This window comes from Lycorma delicatula, chromosome 7 (genome assembly GCF_047948215.1).
Source record: "Lycorma delicatula isolate Av1 chromosome 7, ASM4794821v1, whole genome shotgun sequence".
Lineage (NCBI taxonomy): Eukaryota > Metazoa > Arthropoda > Insecta > Hemiptera > Fulgoridae > Lycorma > Lycorma delicatula.
Window position 1 is genome coordinate 106,747,260 of NC_134461.1, and position 23,037 is coordinate 106,770,296.

General features: G+C 27.7%; 1 protein-coding gene across 5 annotated transcripts in view; it reads right to left on the minus strand.

The window, feature by feature from the left end:
- Positions 1 to 23,037, minus strand: part of osa (trithorax group protein osa) — a 532,978-nt gene that overhangs the window by 43,292 nt on the left and 466,649 nt on the right. For all 5 annotated transcript variants that reach the window (XM_075370466.1, XM_075370470.1, XM_075370468.1 and 2 more), the window contains 7 exons: positions 20,771 to 20,926; positions 18,865 to 19,028; positions 16,917 to 17,144; positions 11,105 to 11,387; positions 9,016 to 9,141; positions 7,680 to 7,873; positions 3,529 to 3,570 (listed from right to left, as the gene is read on the minus strand). In XM_075370466.1, the coding sequence (XP_075226581.1) occupies positions 3,529 to 3,570; positions 7,680 to 7,873; positions 9,016 to 9,141; positions 11,105 to 11,387; positions 16,917 to 17,144; positions 18,865 to 19,028; positions 20,771 to 20,926 (1,193 nt within the window). The remainder of the gene's footprint in view (positions 1 to 3,528; positions 3,571 to 7,679; positions 7,874 to 9,015; positions 9,142 to 11,104; positions 11,388 to 16,916; positions 17,145 to 18,864; positions 19,029 to 20,770; positions 20,927 to 23,037) is intronic.

Consider the following 23,037-nt stretch of genomic DNA (forward strand, 5'->3'; position numbering starts at 1 on the left):
AACACAAGTGGCTCTTGAATCTGTACATTTTGAATTTCATGGTTTCAAATTGTAAAGTGTAAATATACATTTAAATATATTTTTTACATCTCTATTCTTACATATGGGTCTTGTTTTTGATGTTAACCCTTCAAATTGTGCAAAATTTGAATTCATGGTTCTGAAATTATAAGGTAAGAGTATTTAAGTATATTTTTACACCTTTCTAATGCATGTGGATCTTTGGGTTCGAAGTTATGTGTTGAGGAAAGTGAATAGAGAATGACAAAACATCTATCATTGTTAACATGATAGATCTGCTTCATGTAAATAAACCTAATACGAGTAGAATATAAACACTGACGCTGTCTTTCTAATTTGACTTCTTTGTATGCTATTTCCGAATCTAGCACAGCTTTATTGATTCTGAACTCAGTATATGTCACTGTTGATGTAGTTGTATTACTAATTAGAACCGAACATCAGAGCATTTTCAATGAGTTCAATGGGAACAGGAAACATTTTAAAGAGGATTAACTGCTGTCAAAATACAACTGGTTTAACTACTTACCACACAGAAAGACTAGTTCTAACCATCTATGCACACATATGACCACTATATTGTGTGTTTATGTTAATTACCTACATTACAGTTTCACTGCATCTATAAAATTGTATACCGCAACACTATACAATGTTTCACTGAGAAGCAAGTTACACAGCAAGACTTGGGGCTGTAATCTCTACTCCAACCACTGATGTCTGAGGCCATAACAACAATAATCTCATCGTTTTTTTTTTTCAATAACCAAATACAAATCCAGCGGACATCACTTCATAATGTCCAAGTTGCAAGTTTATGTCACTAATAATCAGGCCAGTCTTTGATAAAAAAAAGCTTTTATTCATTTAATAAAGTTACATACATACAAAAAGGAAAATTTTAACTATAACTTTTTAGAGCTGAAGTTATCAGGGAACATTAAAAGCATAAATAACTAAGACCAGTTTGTCTTTAATCAACTTGAAGGAACTCAAGTGCACGTTTTTGTAAAATGGAAAAAATTAAAAGCATTCCACGAGTAGGTTTTTGTATATAATTTCAGAGTGTAGACACATTTTTTTTACATTACCTCTTTGTCTCTATTTCTATTGTACAATTTTATAACGTGAATTATTTATTCTACGTACAATTGTAACTGTTAAGGCCACACTTTAACTAAATTTTATATTGAACTAAACTAATAGTTTTCTCTTCCGTATTAGCCATAACCCATTACAATATACATTTTACAATTAATTTGTACAGATTTTGACATGAAATGTCTTTAAAATCACAACAAAACATACGGGTAACAGTACAGAAATTTGTAGTATAACGAAAAGGTCTACATCGTCCTGCCTTAATAACTCCGTAACTATTAGTTTCAGTGACGTAAATGCGGTGTGATTTTATAACTTACTTGGTCAGTTTGCCAATACAACTTTGAGTTTGCATCACTGGAATACGGGTTGGTGGGGAGGAGGCACAGCGCAGATCAGCCAAAACTGGCGCTCTTGCTCACTTCCATTCAGTGTAGCTCACAACTTAAGACATGATAGCACAGTGATTCATGTGTTTATGTTTAGATTTTGTCAGGATAGATCGATTTAAGTAATAAAAATGTATTTTGGACAATATTTACGTATAAAAATTAAAATAAACAGGTAAAAAAGTATAAAAATTCAATATGTCATCGTCAGCTCACGCAAAAGCCAGCCAGAAATATAAATTACGCATATTGTTGGAACGGGGAGGTTATGGGCCACACATAGAAACCCCAATGTTCGATGCCAAGTGAGTTGTTTCAGGAGAATCGCAAAGCTGGCACAGCACCCTTGGTCAATCAAGCCAATGGAGCAAGCACCTCTACCACTGCTTATTATGCCTTATGTCTCTTACTTCTCATATCACTGAACAATGTTGAACAAAATTGTTGTTGAATATTAGTTAAAATAAATAATCATGCACCATTTAGTGCCTGCTTTATCATAAAATTAACTTTAATACACAGTCAATGTCTCGTTTTTATTTCAATCTAATACACTAAAAGTGACTCGCTGACATACAGACCGACCAATTTATCTGTAGAGTTTGCCAAATGAAGGAACTACAACTTTCCATTGCAGACTTTCAGTTTTGTTCAAAAAATACGATGGAGGCTCTCCCATTTAACTCTATGGATAAGTTAGGATGATCGGTCTGTAGCTTGGAGGAACTTTATTCAAAGTCTGTAACATTAAACCAATGTCTGTGCGTCCTGACAGAGCCCCACCTGATTTTTATGGAGTAAAAGCTTTCAATAACTATAGATATGAAAAATATTTATAGCATCTGAAATGAACTATACCATATATCAAGTAACCTTATATACAATCACATAAAAATTTTAAAATAAAACATGAACACTATAGTTTAAAAATACTCATATTGAGAAGAAAACAAGCAATTTAAGAAATTGCATTAAAACTTTTATATGAACAATGTGAAACATCTTTTGAGACAATACATGCAATCACGTCGTCTGTTCTAATCATCTGTGTACTTTCAAATAACAGTATTTCCAACAGACATAGACACACGAACTTCTTATCGGTATTCTTTCAAAAACAATTTGTACTCCTAGATTCATCACCCGAGACGCAAACTTTACATTAATGAACATGCAAAAACCAAAAATGTTAATTTTTGGTTTCTAAATGAATTTATCTGATGTTAATCTGCTATAACAAGTAGCTGATCTGAATAAACCAGTAGACATATATATACATATCATCTGCCATTCCCATATCATGCAAACAGCATTTAAATTTCATATAAATATTCAACTTATACTTACCCAATTTTAAAAATATAAAAACAAGGAAAATTAAAAATTCATGAAAAATTTATTACATGACAAATTATAATATACGGGCCATCAAAAAATAAATGATCGATTAAAAAAATTGGCTACTATTGAAATAAAAACTACATTATTACAACTATTTTTAATGTTCAAATTAAAAAAAAAATTAAAATGCTGCGAGTTGAAAAATAAATAATACTGTGTAAATAAATGAATGAAATAAATCACTGTACATTGAACAAAAATGTTTAAAAAAAAATTTTTAACTGTGCAAATTGTTACAAATAAAATAATAAAAAATTTAATTTACGAAAGAAATAGCAGAAATAATTTCATAATAAAAAATGGATGGCTCAATTAAATGTTTGATACGAGTTGATTGTGCGAATAAAATGTAACAAAAATGTGCAAAACAAACTGAAAAAAGAATTTTACCAAAATATCCAATGAACCCATGCAGTTATAATTATATTAAAAAATATACATATTTATACTTGAAAGAGGTGGAGAACTTTCAACTAATATAGGAACAAATTAACATAATCCATGTGGGTTATAAGCATAGGAGAGAACATGTAATAAGAAATTTTTTTTATTAGTCAGAAAAAGCGTATATGTCCAGGCAACAACACCGATTAGTAATACTAAAATTAATAATAACCTTTGGCCTGTATAGATCCTGTGGCACATGACTGTTAAATACCTGGAAAAAGAATAACAAAATAATAATTGTTGAGCCCTGTCAACAAAAAAAATATCCCACTCAGGAATAATAAATAAAAAAAATTGTTAAGTCATTGTTGTAAAATATTAATTTACAACAATAACTTAAACCAGAAGTTTTATTACACATCCAATTTCTATCATGTTGAGATAACAATCTTTTTTATAAACCGTGATAAACCAAATTAAAACCGAGTTAATTTATATACTACAAAGAAATTCAGCTATTGCAGAGTAAAAGTTATTTGTATGAAAGATATGGGAAGATCCCATTTTCATGTAAGCAATTAATTTTACGTAAAATTTAATTTTAGCAAAACTGCAGTCATTTAATCCTGCCAAATTAAAAGAAAATTATATTTCATTTAAAAGGTACATATAAAAATGCAGATTCTTCTACATTTGTAATTAATAGAAAAATAATACTAAAATCCTATTATTCAGTAAATAAAGAGTATAATAAAGATTAACGTAAACAATGAGCCTCACTTTAAAACTTCTATTACGTCATTTTAATAAAATTCCAAAGAACTTTAAGTTTCAGTTCTGATAAAAGAAGAAAATATTGATAACTACCAGTTATTATCTACAGATACAAAGATCTACTGCAACTTTATGCAATAATTCATTCTTTTTAAATTCTCTTTAATCTCAATATTTATTTTAATTTTTATAATTAACACATTAAATTTTATTAAAATTAATCTTTTAAAGATTTATATTATTTCACTGCACTGTTAATTACATTTAAATTCTATTAAATAAACTTCCTAGTCCAATAATTTGTATCGCGTAAAAATGACATAAAATTAAATATATTAGAAAAAATATTACATATATAAATTCAAAGAAACTCTCAATTTGAAAAATCATTAGTGTTTGAGGGAGATGGTCTTATAAAAACTGCAACAGATAGTGGCACTCATTTAAATTAATACGCTATTTTCATTAATTTAGTATTTTTAATTTTAGATTTTTTATTAAGCAATAAACAGAAATATTTCAATCATGACTGAGGATACAGGATCCAGTGAAGTATTTTCATGAAAAATTAAGATAAGATATGTCTAAGATTCTGTACTAGATGGTTTATTTAATAGAATTTAAATATAAATTTTACTAATATATTTCTTATTGTATTATTAACAAATAAGAACACTCATCTAGAGTATACAAAAATATTATATTAAAAAATTTTCTTATCAAGAAAATTAATAGAAATGCTGCTCAGAAAAAGAATACTGTTCTGGGTATAAATTTATTTATTTAAAAAAAGTCTGATGGGTTTACAAAAAAATAAATAAATAAATCTTGGCTGAACAATTTAAAGATTTTATAAAAATAAGCAACGTGCTCATATAAATAATCATCATAAAGAAAAATGTAGTGTACTACTTTCTTATTTTTCACCTTTCATTATGACGTCAAAATTTATTTAAGAGTAACTTAAATTATTACATGAAGTCTTTCTAAATAAAAAAAAAAAACCAATAAATGTTAAAACTTATATAAGAGAAATCATTTGATTTCTTATGATGACATAAAAATTTAATCTGAAAGAAGTTAAATAGTAATCTATAATTCTAAACTACTAGCCACCTCTCTAAAAAAAAAATCATTAACTATAAAAAAAAACTCAACTTTTGTACTTAAATTCACTAAATCTTATTAAAGGCAATAGATACAGAAGAAAAAATACTAGTAATGTTTTTTTTATCATAATACATAAAGTAATGTCTGTATGAATAAGAAGTGGTTTAACATCACCCAAGAGTAATAGTATTGTATAAGTAAATACTATTATCCGTCAAGAAAAAGTTTTTACAAGAAGCTACTTCTAAAATGCTTCTACTATGTTAAAATGTTAAACTACAAACATAGAATCCAGTTAAGATTTAAAATTTAAAAATAACACCAAAGTTACTTCCAAATTTCATAGGTCATAGTCTTACTTTAACATTTACAGATGAAAACATTTTTTACTGATATAGAATTGCATAAACACTAACATAGAAATATGCATTTAAAAGAAATATTAATATTTTATTATGATATCAAATAATTTTACTTACATTAAACGACTTGAAATAAAGATACATGTTAAATTAATAAATATTTATATAATTATTATTTATAAATAAATAAATCCTATCATAACCAGATAAGTATGTAACACCAAATCCCAATTTATTTTTTTTTTAATGAGATGCTAACCAAACTTTCTAAAAGGTTTCTGTTAAAATACTATCTATTTATTTCCTATCTCATAAACATATGTAAATTATGAACATATTAATCAAGTATAATGGTACTTGGCACAACAGACAACACAGGACATGAGCAGTGTTTGTAGTGTCATAATGTAATTCTAATAAAGTTTTCCTAAAATTTTTGGATATCATTTCATAATTAACAGAAAAAGTCTACTTCGTTCTGCCTTTACAGAAAACAAAATATTATAAAACCTTTAAAAAATTGCAAATTATATTTTAACTCTTTAAATGAAATATGTCATTCATTTAATTCATAAATATTACTTAGACATTTTTTCACAAAATTAAGTTGCTTTTATTTGTTCAAAACAACTATTTTGTGAAGATAGGTCCCCAAAATATTGATTATTTTTCAGAGGACTCAATAACGTTATTTTTATAATAATATAAGCACATATCACTTTACTCTCATTTCAATAACTTAGCCATTTCCTTAATTGAAGATCTTTTATGTAGTACTGAATTTCTCTATAACAAAATCCATTTTTTTAATATTTTTACTTTATTATACATTTTTTCTCTAGTTAATACATTTTAAATACCAACAGATAGTATTTATATTGACACACTATAAAATAAAAACAATTTATACATGAAAAATTAGATCTTTAATTTTGTTAAACAAGAAATCTAAACGCCGTATTAACATTTTAACAACATTCAGGCTTATCTTGATAAATAATAATATAACTGTAATGTAATTTTTATAATAATAAATGATCGTATGTTACAGGACAAATCTGAACACAAATACCAATTTGGATCCAAAAACAAATAAAACTACATTATGTATTTATGACAAAATGTATCGGGAGGGTAATAAAAACAAAAACAATATTTAGGTAATGTAAAAATACACCGGAATTAACTTGAAACCACAGAACAATGAATTCAACAAAGCAATTTTTTCAAACATACCGTACAATGAATATTCCAGAAATCAAGGGCAAGGCAAGATTAACATTATTTGGCAAATAAGCAAGAAGAAATAAAATTATGGAAAAAAGTATCATATATACTTTCTATACAGAAGTAAAGTATATATGATACTTTATTATACTTTCTATATGAAAAGTATCACATACTTTATGTAATAAAGAATATAGAAAAAGAAATAAATATAGTTATGTGAATAAAATTGTTTACCATATACTACAATCACAATTCTTCTTAAACAGGGACTGAAGTTAAAAAAGACAATTATATTTTAATTTAATAAACAATATCAGCAAACAAAATATTCTTCATAATTAAAATAAAGATAGATAATATACAAACTGAAGTAAAGAAAAGACTAAATCAAATGACTGAAAATGAACACACACTTTGATTTCAAAAAATTTAAATAGAATCTAAAAACCAATTTAAAAACTTAAAATAAAAAATAAAAAAAGCAAATGTCACATGGTTAATGAATAGTAAAAACTTGAAATCAAAACATTTAAAAAAAAATCATTGAAGTCAGTAAATAAAACACACCTAAATAAATCTATATGTTATTAGATCCCTAATGCATTGGAAATATTCTATGCAGTAAGTAACCAAACACGTGAATGAGCCAAGCAGTGCTGAAATATAATACGCTGGAATTTTATTTTAATGCAATCCATTTATCATAACTCTTTTTTAATCAAAGCCATATTATATTCAACCAATCAAAATAAATAAATTGCAGAAGAATTATACTTATTAATCCACGTATGTAATAGAAAATCAATACTATTAAATAATAAAATGACTTTTAAAATATATATACTAAAATAAGAAAATTTGTTTCTTTTTAATGAAAAAAAAATATCAATTTCTTTCTACTTACTGGACTTGCAGGTGTTCGCGGCCATGTCGGGCTGCTATCTGGAGGGTATTCATCATGCATAGAATTTAATGAAGCGGCTCCCGGTGACGGTGCTGTACTTTGTGGTGTGTTAGGATGATGGTATAATACGCCACTATCTTTACTTCCACTACCTCTCGATTTGCCTGGTGTACAGCTTGGATCTTCACCTGATGCTTTTTAAACAAAACAGGAAAATATGTAGTACACTTATTTTTTCTTCAATCTTACGAATAAGAATTAGAAACTACAAAAAAAAAAATTAAATTAAAAACCTCAGTCGTTAAGGTTTAAAAAAAATGTTTTAACAGGATTTGTTTTTTTTTTTTTTAATTATAACAAAGGATTACAGTGAAAGTGGTTATATTATGATGTGGTAAATATCTATTATAAAGCTGATCATGGATCATCTTTATAGACAAAAACAAAACATGTCCTTTTAATTTAGTTGATATTTATTATTTTCAGTTGGATATTAAATTTTTTCTTTTCCTTTCTTGTATTTTAGCTACAACTAATTGTTCTTAAACAATAGATATAAATTCTACTCATCAAAATTGCAAATAACTGATATGAATTATGAGTACAAACAATTTCTACACATCAGAATAAATTGGTTCAAAAAACAGAAAATAAAGGAAATGAAGAATGGGAAACGAAACCTTAACTGAAGAAATTGAAAAAAGCTATCTTAATTTTTTATATAAATGACCAATCACCATTTTTATTGAGCTAGGTAATAACTTTAAAATTTTACACTTTACCATGAATAAAAATGAAATAGTTAAAATTACATATTAAAGGATCAAATTTACATTTAAATATTTTTAGTTTATAACCCAAAATGTAAGAAAAATGAGGGGTGTTTATCCTATAAGTTAAAAGTTTTTTTTAAATATATAATTAACTATTATCTATTTTTCCATCGCACACTTGCATTTTAAAAGTTACTTTATATTGTTCCAAGGAATTTTTTTTGGAGATATTACATAACTTTCATGTCTTTCTTAAGATCCACTTAAGAAAAATTTCATTAAGTCATTGTATGCAGATATTTACCTAATAGCAAAATAAAATAAACTAGCTGTTATTATACAGCTAAGAAACCACATAATGTAGTTAAAGCAACTACTGTCCATAGCATTCTAGTAAATGGAATGAAACTACATCATCTTGTATAAAAAATCAAAATAAGAAAAATGAATTCGAGTGAGTTCATGGTGATTAAGAAATCACAATCTCATCAAACAACAGAGGCGATCAAGAAATCACAATATCATTAAACAATAGAGGAAAATTATATAACAAAAAAAGTTACCGGCAGAGGCATTTGATAATGTTGACTGTTGTGAAGCTTCGTCCATGGGCGCCCCATCAGGACCGGTTGTTACGACTGATGTTACACCTCCCGTCTGACTGCCGCTTACACTTGTCATAACAGTGCCTTCAAAACATAAAAGTAAAATTAAATAATCACAGAACAAATATTCCAAATGGTACACAGTACATTTACTATGGCTAGTCTGCTGTTAATGAACTGTACACAGTTTGTAATGATTGTACACAGTCCTATTTCAAGACCGTTTCTCCTTTATATCAGAGTTCAATTCCAAAATTATATGATTACACATTTTACATACATACGTGTGCCATTGCAACTGTTACTGTCAGCGTAGGTATGTAATTCAATAACTCAATCTTTAGACTAACAAGAATATATTACAAACCTAACAGACAATAAATGAAATGGTGCAACATTACATATATATTGTCTTCTGTAAAATGAAACTGATGTCAAACAAAGCACAAAATGTATTACAATACTTTATATTCAATATAACAGTAAAAATATATTTATTATCCTTAAATAATTAATAAAAACAACCCGATAAAAAAACCAACAGCTGTTTTAATACACAAAGCAGAACCTTATCAGTAAGTTCAATTTTGAAAAACAATTTTAATCTTTCTGCCATACCATTACAAAAGGTTTTATTTATTTATTTATATTTCATTTTTTTATGGTGTATATCATAATAAAAATTATCCGATTTCCCGATGAAATCACTATTCTAAATGAAACTTCTACCAATAAAGAAAATTACAACATAATCTTTCACCAAAGCATAGTACATAAATCAATACAATTTTTAAATGTACTATTATTGCACAATGCCTATTGTTTATAATAATTCCAGCTTGATCCCAATGGATCTAGGTAACAACATTTTTCATTATTTATTTCTTTTATAAACAGACGGGTTTGAAAAAAAAAGTAGCAATGTTACAGAATTTGATAATAATACTTAAGATATAAATCAACTTATGTTTATATAGTGTAATAGTAAGTAATAAATACTGTTGATTATAAATTGTAAAGATTTCTGAGATTGAAGTAAGTAGTACAGAAAACACATACAAATCTTCATTATGATTCATGATGCTCATTCAAATTTTTCAAATTCTATTTTCAATTTTATCATCAACTTTACATGAAATCTTACATAACTATAAAAAAAATTGAATGAAGAAAAATAAAATATATCCATTATTAAAGGTGAGTTATAAAATCCTAGTACTTGGGTACTAATAAAGTAATAATACAACAGTCTTAGTTGTAACTTTTAGATCAAAATAAAATTCAAGTTTTTACGTTTAATTATCTAAGGATTCATAAATATAAATAAATTATAAAAATTACATAAACCTACAGCATACTGGACGACCAAACTCGACTGCACAAGAACCAATCTATTAAACACTGCTATGCATACACAAATTACCACATATTAATTCTTCAATTTCCAGGATCTACTCCCTTAGATATTTCAAAATATCAGATTCTAAGAACTTGCAGATCATCTTCTCACCAAAGAACCAGGTGTTTTATTTTTTTATTTTAATAGTGATAATAAATAAATAATGGTGAAAATTTTCTATTAGTATGCAAATACATATACTACTAAATGAATTAAATATTAGTATTTTTGAGCAGGAAAACCATATTCAAATATTCTGAACTATAAAATCTTGCAAGTTAGAAATTAAATTTTAAAACATTTATCATACAATTTTTAAGTCAACAAATTCTAAAAAAGCAAAGATCTAAATAATATGGTAAATTGCATCCTTTATAATTGATGGATGGTTTCATAGATCCTGGCTAGTTTTGCAATACAGAATCTTGAAAGTAAATGAATTAGAAGATAAAATTCTCAGGTTAAAGTCATATTTAATAAACTAATTTCTGCAGATCTCAAAAGTAAACAATGTCATATGCACTATCCTTTTAAAAAGATAAATGCATGCTGTCTGTATTTGTTGGTAACGATCTTAGCAGTTAATGCGACTACAAAATAAAATAATAACATATCAGATTCAATTAAAAACTAAAAAATTAAGATTACCCGAAGCTGTAGTGGTAATGCCATTGTCATGCATATCGGATGAGATCTCAGAATGAGGCATCGCAGGATGCGAATTGGGTGTCGAGGAAGGAGGAGGCATGGGCGCTTCATGATGACTATTGGGCGGAGGTGGACCCATAGTCGGTGGAGGTGGACCCATTCCAGGGTGGTGCGGTGGAGGGCCCATCGGGTGATGGTGAGGTGGACCTGAGTTGCTGCCATAACTACCAGGACTGGGAGGCATCCCTGAACTGGCACCCGTACTTCCAAAACCTACTTTATGCTGAAATTCAAATAAAAGCAATAAATAAATCTACAAATACATGAAAAATTTCTTTAATAATTATTTGATAATGACAAAGCTCTTGAGAAATAATACAATTAAATTAAGGCTAACTAAAAACTTTTAAAACAAAACATCATTATCTACAAATTTAAAGTTAATTATAATGCTGTATTATAACAAAAAGATTTATATGCCTCTGATTCTTTACCTCTCCATAATAAAGGTACAGTAGAAAAAATATGAAAGTAACTAATGAAAAATCTTCCCACCTACAAAAACCAGTAAGGCTGAAGAAAATATAGCTCGATGGAGAAACTGGACATTGTGTATTGCGATTAAAAGGAAAAGATTCAAATTTATGACTACCTTTATTGAATGAATAACAATAGATAAGAAAGAAAACATTTGACCACTTTGCAAATAAAAAAGTAGAGATTACTAATGGTAAATGTACAAATCCAGCAAATACAAAAAACAAAACATGACAAATCATTTTATTTAATATATTTGAATACACGATAAAAAAAAACCACTCAATACATTATTCCTAAAAATAGACAATCTTTTAATTAATAATATATTCCAAGTGTGAGAGGCAAAAATACTTTTGAATTTTCTTTCACAACTAAAAAATGTGAACAGCAATTTTAGGAAAAAAATTATTTTTTTTTTTTAAAACTGTAAAAATAAAATGGAAACAAAATTTATCTAAAAACACTTTGAAAAATAGATATCTTATGAAACTGACCTTATCAAATTTCTAAATTATTTTATTTTGCTAATATATTCTTTTACATCACACTACTGGAGCAAAAAAAAAAAAAACTATTTTACACCACCAATAATAACACTAGTCAACAAAATTTAATTTTTTGTTTGTTAAATTAGAGTGAATGGCTGATTCTTATAGTTATTTTTTATGCTGATTTCATATATGTTAAACGATCTTTTCTATTGGGCTCAGTGTTTTTGAAATTGAAATATCTTTTGAAACAAAAAAATGTATGGTGAATGTAATAAATTGTATGCTTTTTGTACTCAACTAAATCTGTTTCTTTTGGATTTTCTGTTGTAATTTGCTATATGTAGAATCTCTGTTTAGGTTCCAATAGTCAGCTAAAATGTTTTGGTTCCATTTTCCCTGGTATCATGTTTCCATTGTAGATATCTCCTGGTGAAAGCGTTCTCCATGTTCATCACTGACAGTGCCAAGATTGTTAGAGAGAAAATCCAAATGTGAATATAAGAAATGGAATTTGAGTGACATGTAACACCCAAGTTCTTCATCGTTTTGAAGTAGTTCACTTACAAGTTCTCTGTAGTTACTGACTTTATAGTTTCCAAAGAAGTTGTTTACCACATTTTGAAACGAGTCATAAGTCATTCAAACATTCTTCAAATGCCGGATCATAATGAATGATCCGGCAAGAAAACTAATGAGTTTTCTTGTTTGTGGTCAAACAAATATACCTTCCTTTAGTTTAGCATCACTTATATTAGGGAAGAAACTGAAACCCTGCACTATTATGATCCACTGGTTTAACCAAATTTTTTAATAAACCTAGCTTAATGTGTAGTGGTGGAAAATAAACATTTTCTGGTTTTACTAATGACTGACTAACAACATTCTTTTCTCCCACTACCTCTCTGGCCATGCTCTTTTATGTAATGATTTTTCCTATCCCTGCTGTCTCAATCACACAAAAAGCAACAGAACTTAAGTGTTTCCAAGTTGCAGTCCAAGTAAAAGCGCTATTACTTTTAGATCTCCAAAAATATGCCATAAATATTTCTCATACTGAATCTTGCTCAATAAAACTTAATATTTTCATAAGACTTCTTCGTGTAAACAGCAGCATATGCTAAAGATGTTGATGGGTACTTATTTCCAATGTGAAGTAGAACAGCTTTCAAACTAAGCTTTGATGAGTCAATAAAAAGTTGCCATTCGTCAGGGTAGTGCATATGTCCCAAAGCTTTCAATAAAGAGTCCACATCATTACAGTACACTAAGTTTTAGTACTGAGAGAAGAGATGTTCAAATTCTAACTGTCTGTCATGGAAAGCGCTATTTTAGTGTTTGATTGTAAAAGATGCCATCCTTTCAGTCTTGATGCCAGTATTTCTGCTTGTTTTTTTATACATTTAGATCACAAACCAGATCATTTAATTCAGACTCATTAATTAAATGGAGTTCAGTATATCTGTTTTCAAAAAGTTTGGATCTCCTTCTTCATCGCCTGATAAGTCAGCACAAGATTTGATATTTTCATCTTCATCTAAGTTCCTTGTTTCTGGCAGGACTGGGATTGGAAGTTCTTGGCTGTGTGGCACTGGCCGCATGACAGAGGGAATATATTAGGTTATTTAACACTACGTCTAGTTTTATCTGTTATCCCAGATATCTTTATTACACAAAAATAATAGTGTGGTGTGATCCTTCGGTTCTCTCCAAACCATTGAAATTGCAAATGGCATGTGAAAAGATGCATTTAGCCAACCAGTCAACAATGTTACACAAGAAGCACAGCAAATATGAGAAGCCCAAGATTTGTCCTGATCACATAATTTACAACCAATATATAGTTCATATGACTTTTTTTTTCAGCGGAGTCATTTCCTTTCTGAGACTTCAATGTTACCTCACCACAGATGTAGTAGAAATTGTTTGGATGATTAATGCAACTGGAAGGCATTGTTAATACATAACAATAACTGATTTTGTTTAAAAAAAACTTTATAAACACACTAATTTAATAAACATACACTCACATTACTGAACATATGCCTGCAAATATGAAAGCCAGTTACAAAACTAATGACACACATAAGAAATCGCACTTGAATGAGAATTAAAAATATTTCTCTAGTTTGCATGACAGTTTATAAGTAAATATAATAATCACAGAAGTAACTAATCAATAGATATGTTTATAGAAAGATGAAAATAGGAAGAATGAGTCACATTTTTCTTCATTTTAATTAGTATGTAAATAATAAAAATGATGACTAATATCTAACAAATCAATGTTACAACAATTAAGGGACTGCAATAAATAAGCAAAAGCTATATAGTTTATAAACAATATAATAAAATAAATTCACAAAACGCTATGCTTATCAAGTTCATGCATGATACACCTGAAAATAAGAATGCTAGTTACAAAAAAACTAAGCCTGATAGAAAAATTCTGATTTCATATTTGAAATCGGCATGAAAAATATTAAAAGAATCAGTTATTCACTCTCATTTAACAAAATCATTGTTGATTAGTGCAATAACCTACTATGAAAAATAATTTTTTCTATTCTAAAAACTGTGAAGATATAAAAGGAGTTTTGTTTAACTAAATTTGATAAGAAAATAATAAGAGAAAAGGTTTATGCACTTGAAAACAAATGTTTTTTCTTCTTCATACAGAAAACTATAAAAATCATTACACATTGATTAAAGTACACATTCATCAATTCTTTCTGTTTAAATAAGGGAAAACGAGATTCAATTTTTACAAAAAGAAACATAGACAACCAACAAAAAAATTGAACCTAACGTTAACATACAAAAAATAAATAATTAAATCTAACAGTGCCATTCACACATCACACTAGTAATGTTAGTACAAGTAATGCTAGAGAATCTATTGAGTATTAGTATTGAGTACAATTATTAATCTGTGTTCATTCAGAGAAATGTTGAGAGGTCTACAAATGACCCAAAAAATCTATAACAAAAATAACCATAACATATTCATATAGCTCATAAACCATTAATTAAATAGTTTAAAACTGGCTTAAAGTTATAATGAAATTTAGAAAGCCGATATATAACAAATGAGAAATAAATGAAAACACCAATGTTACTCAACTAGTCTACATAGGGGCATACCTAATGGGTAGGTGGGGGTGGACTGGGTTTGAATATATGTTATATTTTTTTCTTCAATTACTAACTCATAACTCATTTTACTGCTGTCACATACATTTTCATTGACAAGATTCATTGATATTTCCAACAATAACTTGTCTGTATTCAAAATTCCACTTGTTTGCACCAAATTACTTGTGGTAACTAAATTGGAATGTACATGGTCATTTATAAGTCTCTTGCCCAATTCTTTCTCTGCTGTCTTACTGTCGATATGAACTAAACTCTTCACTTATCTTCTCTTGAATTGTGTTGTAGTAATATTTTTATTTCCTGGAAACACCTTATAAATAACCCATGCACTAACTACTGCCACTCCAAAAAGTAATTCAAATGCTACTTTCATGTACTATTTCACACTCTTATGCAAAACAGAATTTTTAATTATCTTTCCAGTTTCAACCAAACTGATGTCATGAGAATATATAGTAGTTAACACCTTAACCGCTCTTTATCTTTCTATTTTATTAACTTAATTTTATTTTTTCTTGGCCAATGATCTCACAAAGTTTAAATTTTGTGTTAATTTTTTTAGAACCCTTTTCAAATTACTTCATAAAATTCCTACGTACATGGTTTTTTTTCATGTAATTTTTTTTCGGCAAGAGGTACCAGAATAAAAAATTGTCTGCATATAGTGAGTGGTCTTCCCTCTCTGTATTCTATAGTTTATTAATTTCAATACTATTGATTTTGTATGATTTTCTTTTGGACTAGTTGTCCCTTTATGAGCATATCACAAGTGTATCCATTTGGTGTAAAAAAAATTTGTGTAACTTTATGCCATACTTGTGGGTTTTACTGAGTAATTACTGCAATTACTCAATCAAATAACCAGTAATCAAAATAAAACATACATAATTGCCAGAAATAAAAATAAACAATCAGATAGAAAATGTATAGTTTATCCTCCCTATAACTAGCAAACACTAAGTAAGCAAAAACAAACAAATAAAATGATCCAGAGCTGAGCGGGAGGAACCACACTTGACTAATAATTCATTATCATAAAGCAACTCATGACTATGAAGACTGGAACGTGTATATTAAAAAGTAGAAATGAAAAATAAGTTACAGGATGCTATAATTGAATAAAATAATGTTAAAAATCAAAATGTCATATAATACATCTGTTGCACTGGAAGAAATTTCAACCATTTCCACATCGCACTAGATGAAAGAAGAATTTCAGCTCACAGGGACAGAAAGAGCACCCTGGTTACAAAAATTTAACCTGCAGCTAACATGTTAAAACACTACAACGAAGAACTTGAGTTCAGTTTGTATTAGAAGCATTTATTTCTTTTTCAAAATAATAAAAATTAGTTTGACCAAGACTAAACTCTATAAATAATTAACAAAAAATGTCCAACCCTTTCAATAGTATTTCAATTTACAAATCAAGTTTCAAGCATCTACTGCTGACTTTTTTATTTTAAAAACAGGCAAGAGATAAATGAAATTAAGTATTAAGGAATTATTTTCATAGGATAAACATAGAATCCAATTCAAGATATGTTCCAAAGCGCCCTGACAAATACTTAAAAATAAGATTATTATGGAAATTTATGATGAATCAAGATTCATACTTATATACTTACCTGTAGGTGTTGCTTGAGGTAATGAGGAGGGGTATGCGACCGAGGTCCTGGAGATGAATTACTAGGTTGTGAAGGAGTCTGCTGACTTTGTGGTGGAGGAGGAGTAGCCTGTGGCCCACCTTTACCTCCACTCCCTGCTATATGATTGTTGCCTGGGCCACCTGGACCAGGACCTCCCATCATTGCACCAGGTGGTGGCCCTTGGTTCATTCCTGGCCCGCCCCAACCCTGAAATTATAAAATTATTGATCGATAACAAAATATGATATTATTTATAAAAAAATCACCTGAAATTTAAAAAGAAAAACCTTAAATTAATTTTTTTGATAGATCAGAAAATTTAATTTTGAGTTTTAAATATTTCCACTTATAACAGAACAAGGAAGAAAAGAAATAACCAATAACCAGTGAATGACCGCATTAATATTTAGAAAGGGAACTGAAAACTAAAACGGTTCTTTACATCATGACTTATGTAGATATCTATCACAAATTTCTTTTTAATTTTTCGTTCAACTCAATCTAGTCAGCACAGAGCACATAAATGAAAACTGAAAATCTTTATTATATCTCATAAAGCATAAAAGCAGTTTTGTCATTGCATTAATATTTCAACTAGTCACTGAACAACATAACTGTTCCTGCAGAAGATACGTGATACTATATCAAATATCCATGACACTTAACTAGTAATGTTAATAATTTTTAGGTCATTTTCAGGACAATGTAATTGATAATAATGATTTATAATGGCTTCACGTATTACGTCATAAAATTGTTAATCATGTAAATAACCTGGTTTTGAAAGATAAGAGAATCTCTATTAAAACATCTGCAAAAAAGTATGAAGATTCAAAGAACGCATTGGGTTTATAATTCATAAATATTAAGGTGCAAAAGCTGTAGTCCATGAGTGCTGAAATTTCCATAATAATGAAAAAAAGTGTGAATCTTCAAGCCTATTTTGTAGAATACTAACCAATCTAAAACCTAAATGGCAATTTTTTGTAATGGCTAATCAGTTTTCATGAAAGATTGTTTCACCACTATGATCCAAGGAACACAAATGAAAAAATCTTTACAATAATGCTCTGTACTTTCATTCATAACTGGAGAAATTTAAATCTGGAAGTTAGCAAGAAACACTAGTCATAATTCTTTTTTTTATAAGCAAGATATTTTGACATTCATTGCCTGCAAAAGGACCAAGCAGTGAGTAAAGAATAATACTATAATTTTCCATGTCAAATGAAAATAATAAAACAAGGAGAAAGATGTTAAATGAAACTACAAAAATTGAGTCACTTTTAAAAAAAAAAAAAATCAACTTACACAAGTGGACTGGATTGTTGATGTTTTTGGAATTAAGAGTGCATAGCAGAACATTCAATAAATGAATTCACTAGAACTCTTTCAAACTGATGTAGTATTTTTTTAAACTTTAAAAAAATGTTTGAAAAACTGTAAATTAGTTAGTAAATTTGGAGATAGTAGCAAGTCATAATTTCTTCATATGAATAGCATGTTTCTTCACAACTCTTAGCTAAGCTTACTTAATTAGTGAAATTTATCAGTTCTCATATGACATAGAATATTCTTGCTGTAACGTGGGTTTTCTTTGCTTAGATGGTTAAATATATAATTGCTACATAAATTAAGAGCCCTTTTTGTATGACTTTATTGCTTATATACAACCGATGTTCCACAAATGTATAGTAATTCTGATGAAACAAAATAAGAAATTATACTTTAATTCCTAGACAAGATTTTACTAGAAAATAAAATAAAACATCGGTTGAGTACTAATGACAAGTTCAAAATTAATCATGCTTAAAAAAGACACTCGCTAACAATTTTCAGTGGTGGAATACGTTTTTATGCTTATAAAGTTAGGAACATATGTTCTTAAAACAGCAAAAAATCATAATAAATAATCATTACAACATACCTGGTATCCCCCAAATTGTGAATGAGGCACATGATTGAGTAGCGGCCTAGTTGGGTATTGGGATCCAGGGCCCCCAGGCATATTATTAGCCTGGGGGTTTTGCGCCCCATAACTTTGGTTAGGTCCATACTGCATTTGACCCTGCGGCCTTGGACTGTAATTCCCTGTAAAAATAATAAATATATATGGAATTAAATGTTTTGTTTTAACTTTAAGCAAAATTATAACATCTTCATTAGACAGAAAATTTTTTAAAACCAATTCATGCGTAAAATGCTCATACAATACACACACACAAAAGCTTTTTCTACCAAAATCTGTTTTCCATTGAAAACAAATTTAACAATTGTGTCAATTTTTAAACTATAATACCAGGTTTGATATTTATATAAGTACAACTTCTTTGAAGAATAAACAATTGAGATATGGTCAATTGAGTAGGTATGAGTTGAGTACACGTTTATTCTATTACCATTGTTCTACTACTCACTTATGTTTTCTTCATACATAGTCGGTTGAAAGTGAAAAATTTGGATGATTTAGTGCAATCTATTAAAAATTTATTTGGAAAAATTTTATTTTTAAAAGGATTTATTTACTGCATTAAAAAATATAAATAATTATAAATAATTATTATAAAATTATAATAAAAATATTATAAATAATTTATAATTATAATATAATTTTAAATAATTTAAGTAGCTTTTATTTGTCTAAGGAGTGAAAATATTTCAAAGACCTGAAATCAATTCTTTCTTCTTTTTTTTTACATATAAAAAACATATTTCAAGCATAATATTAAACATAGTTCAAGCATAATTTTTGTACCAAATTCAACATAAAATATGTTGAAATAAGTTTTATCAGTTTCCAAACTAACTGGGCCCTTTTATAACAGGACATTTGAGATGTCCTGAATTTACCATTCAGGACATCATCAAAAATTTCAGTTAAAAGAAATCTCATTATGCATAATTCCAAATGAAGCTAATCCAGTGATGCTTGAACTTTTAAATAAGAAAAAAGATTTTTTTCCTCAATATTAATCATCAAGAACTGGCAACTAAAACTACTTTATTTAATTTTTATTAATTACTGTTCATAAACAACATCCATTTTTTAACCACTTTTCCCACTTATTTTTGAGAAATTAAACTCAGCATAAAACCTTTTATATCTATTACTATTTATCCTCTTAATATGAAACAAAAACAAATTAATATTTTCCATGTATTTTGGCTGCCAGAATCATTACGCAATTATTTCACATTTACATACATAAACATCAATAAAAAATTTTAAATTAAGGTTTGAAGCAATTCCCTTCTTCATATTAATCCTTCAAATGTGGATAACAATCATAAGCTAAAATCCAATCTTATGCAAGAAACCTACATTGAAGCAATAAAAATAAAATGCATTGTTTCAAAACACACAGGTATATAAAAAAAAATTTTTCATTTTATAATTATCGTTTTCCAATATATTTTTTTTATAGCTGTGACAATTAAAACAACCAGGGCAACATTCTAGAGCTCCTTTCTCTGATAGTAAAGACCCATTCCTTATAATAAACTACGTGTAACTTGTAGAACTGATAATAACTTTCACTTTACAGGCTTGACTCATCAATATACAACTAACTACATATTTTGTTTTATATAGAAATCAAAAGGAAATCCAGCTTCACTCCTGAATCTTAAGTGAGTCTGGTGTGATATCTTATTCTTAAAAATATGTCACTTAAAAATTTGTGACTCATGTCAGGCGACCGCCAACAACCATAAAGTTGTGATATTCTGTATATGTAAAGGATCTACATTCTACTAAAAGAAAAAGGAAAAAATCTACCACTTTATGATATATGAAAAAAATATATAACACAAAATTTAAAAGAATGGTTTACCTTGTTGAGGGTACTGCTGTTGGGCAGGGTTTGAATAAGGTGAGGGAGGCATTTGCTGGGGCACCATTCCAGGTCCTGGCCCCGGACCAGGGCCAGGACCCCCCATTTTGTAATTGTGCATATGAGATGGAGGTGCTAGCTGTTGTTGATATACTCCTGTAACAAACAACATATCATTATAAATCAATATATAGAGATTATGATTAATATAATTTATAAAAAAAATTGGACTTTTAACAATATTGCATTTGTACACTAGACGGTGTGGTAAGTATTCTATTTATAAAAAATCAAACCGGTTACAATAAATTAAGTTTTAATATATTTATTAGGTAAAATTTATTTTTATTTATTTATTTACCAGACATGTAACAACCAATAATCTTGGGATGTACTTGAAGACTAAAAGCTAGTAGATGTTATTGGCTTTTTTAACAGCACACTAGTACTGCTATAACTCACTGTTTCCACAATAGCAAGGACAGCATGTATTTTCATGCGCTCAGGACAGTACTTGTAAAATAAAGTCGCTGACTTTTTGCTGTTCCAAACATGTTACAAGCTGCTCAGTCACACTCATTCTTTTACTTCTATGTTTTACATACCTAGACCATAATTTACAATTATCTAGTTTAAATTAAAAACTTTTAATTTAATCTGCTCAGTCACACTCATTCTTTTACTTCTATGTTTTACATACCTAGACCATAATTTACAATTATCTAGTTTAAATTAAAAACTTTTTTTTAAGTATTTTATAATAAAATGATAATTTTTAATATATTTATATTTCTAATTCGGTAGATTAATAACTTCATAGTTTACATAAAATTAATCCCATCATAAATTACAACACGGTACTAAATTTCACCTACAAAATATATAAATGTATTAATGACTGATGTTTATGACCGACTAAGCCAATAATTATTTATTTATGAAATTACCGCTCGGTTAAATTACTTCCAGTTACATTAGTTTAAACTTATAAAATAATTATTTGTTTTTTCTTATGTATTTATTACACCCTTCATGTTTTCAATAAATAATGTGTTATTCATAAGTTAAGTATCTCATGGTAGAAAAAAGCTGCTGACATTTCACACACCAGTGAATAAATGAATAGAGTAAATATATGAAGAGCACATAAAGCTTTTATTATATATATTTTTTTTATTATTTATAAAATGATTAATGTGGAAAATTTAAATATAAAGTGCAAAAAATTTCTAACACGGGAAACTAAGTACATTACATCTGTTGTATGGGGTTATAATTCATTTATAGAAAGGATAAAAACAGGTAACTGAATGTAAAATAGAGATGATCATATATTCATAAGCAAGATATTAATTACAAAACTTGTATGTTTTATAAAATGTGCCTTTTTATAATATATATGGTTCATATACATATAATTTATAGTTCAGTTTAGTCATATATATATATATTCTTACAACAGTAAATAAAAATTCAAATTAACCACATCCATTTTTATACACATGTATGAAAAATATGCAAATAGGTACACCATGTAAAAAGTCAACAAACACCCGCAACACATAACACAATATTTAAATAAACACTTCAATTTACACAAATATTATGAAATGTGGTTTTATTTTATAAAATTTCCTTTTATTTTCCCTTTATTTATAATCGTAAGCTGAGAGAAGATGTTCACTCTGCACTTTGTTAGTTGCTAGTGATTTTTAATATCTTTTTTAGTTATAGATTGTTTTTATTAAGTATACATTATATTTTTAACGTTGACAAATTAAATGAAAACACATAAGGGACATCATTTGGAATTAAGAGATTTTGATAACCGATGATAATAAAGATGCACACACAAAATTTTTTTTATTTATAAAAACAAAACTTTTCAAAAATGAAAAATTATTTTTAATAGAAAAAAGTTTTTATTTCATTTCAAACTTTAAAAAAAGTTCACTCATTTTTTAAAACAAAATAAGGTGAGGGAAAATTTTATAAAAATATTTATATTTTTTACTCCTTTTCTAAACAATAATATCCAATAAGCTATATTTATCATGAATAATACATTTTTATAAATACTCCAGAACTTTTTAACATAGCAAGTGACTCCTAAGAACTAGAGATTTTTAATTATTAGAGAAAATTTATGACTGAAAACAATTAATGAAATTTTTCTGATTATTTATAATTCTGTCTACTTATTAATGTTTTAAAATATCTTTAATGGATTTACATATCTAAATCAAATGAAAAATAGAATATACTAG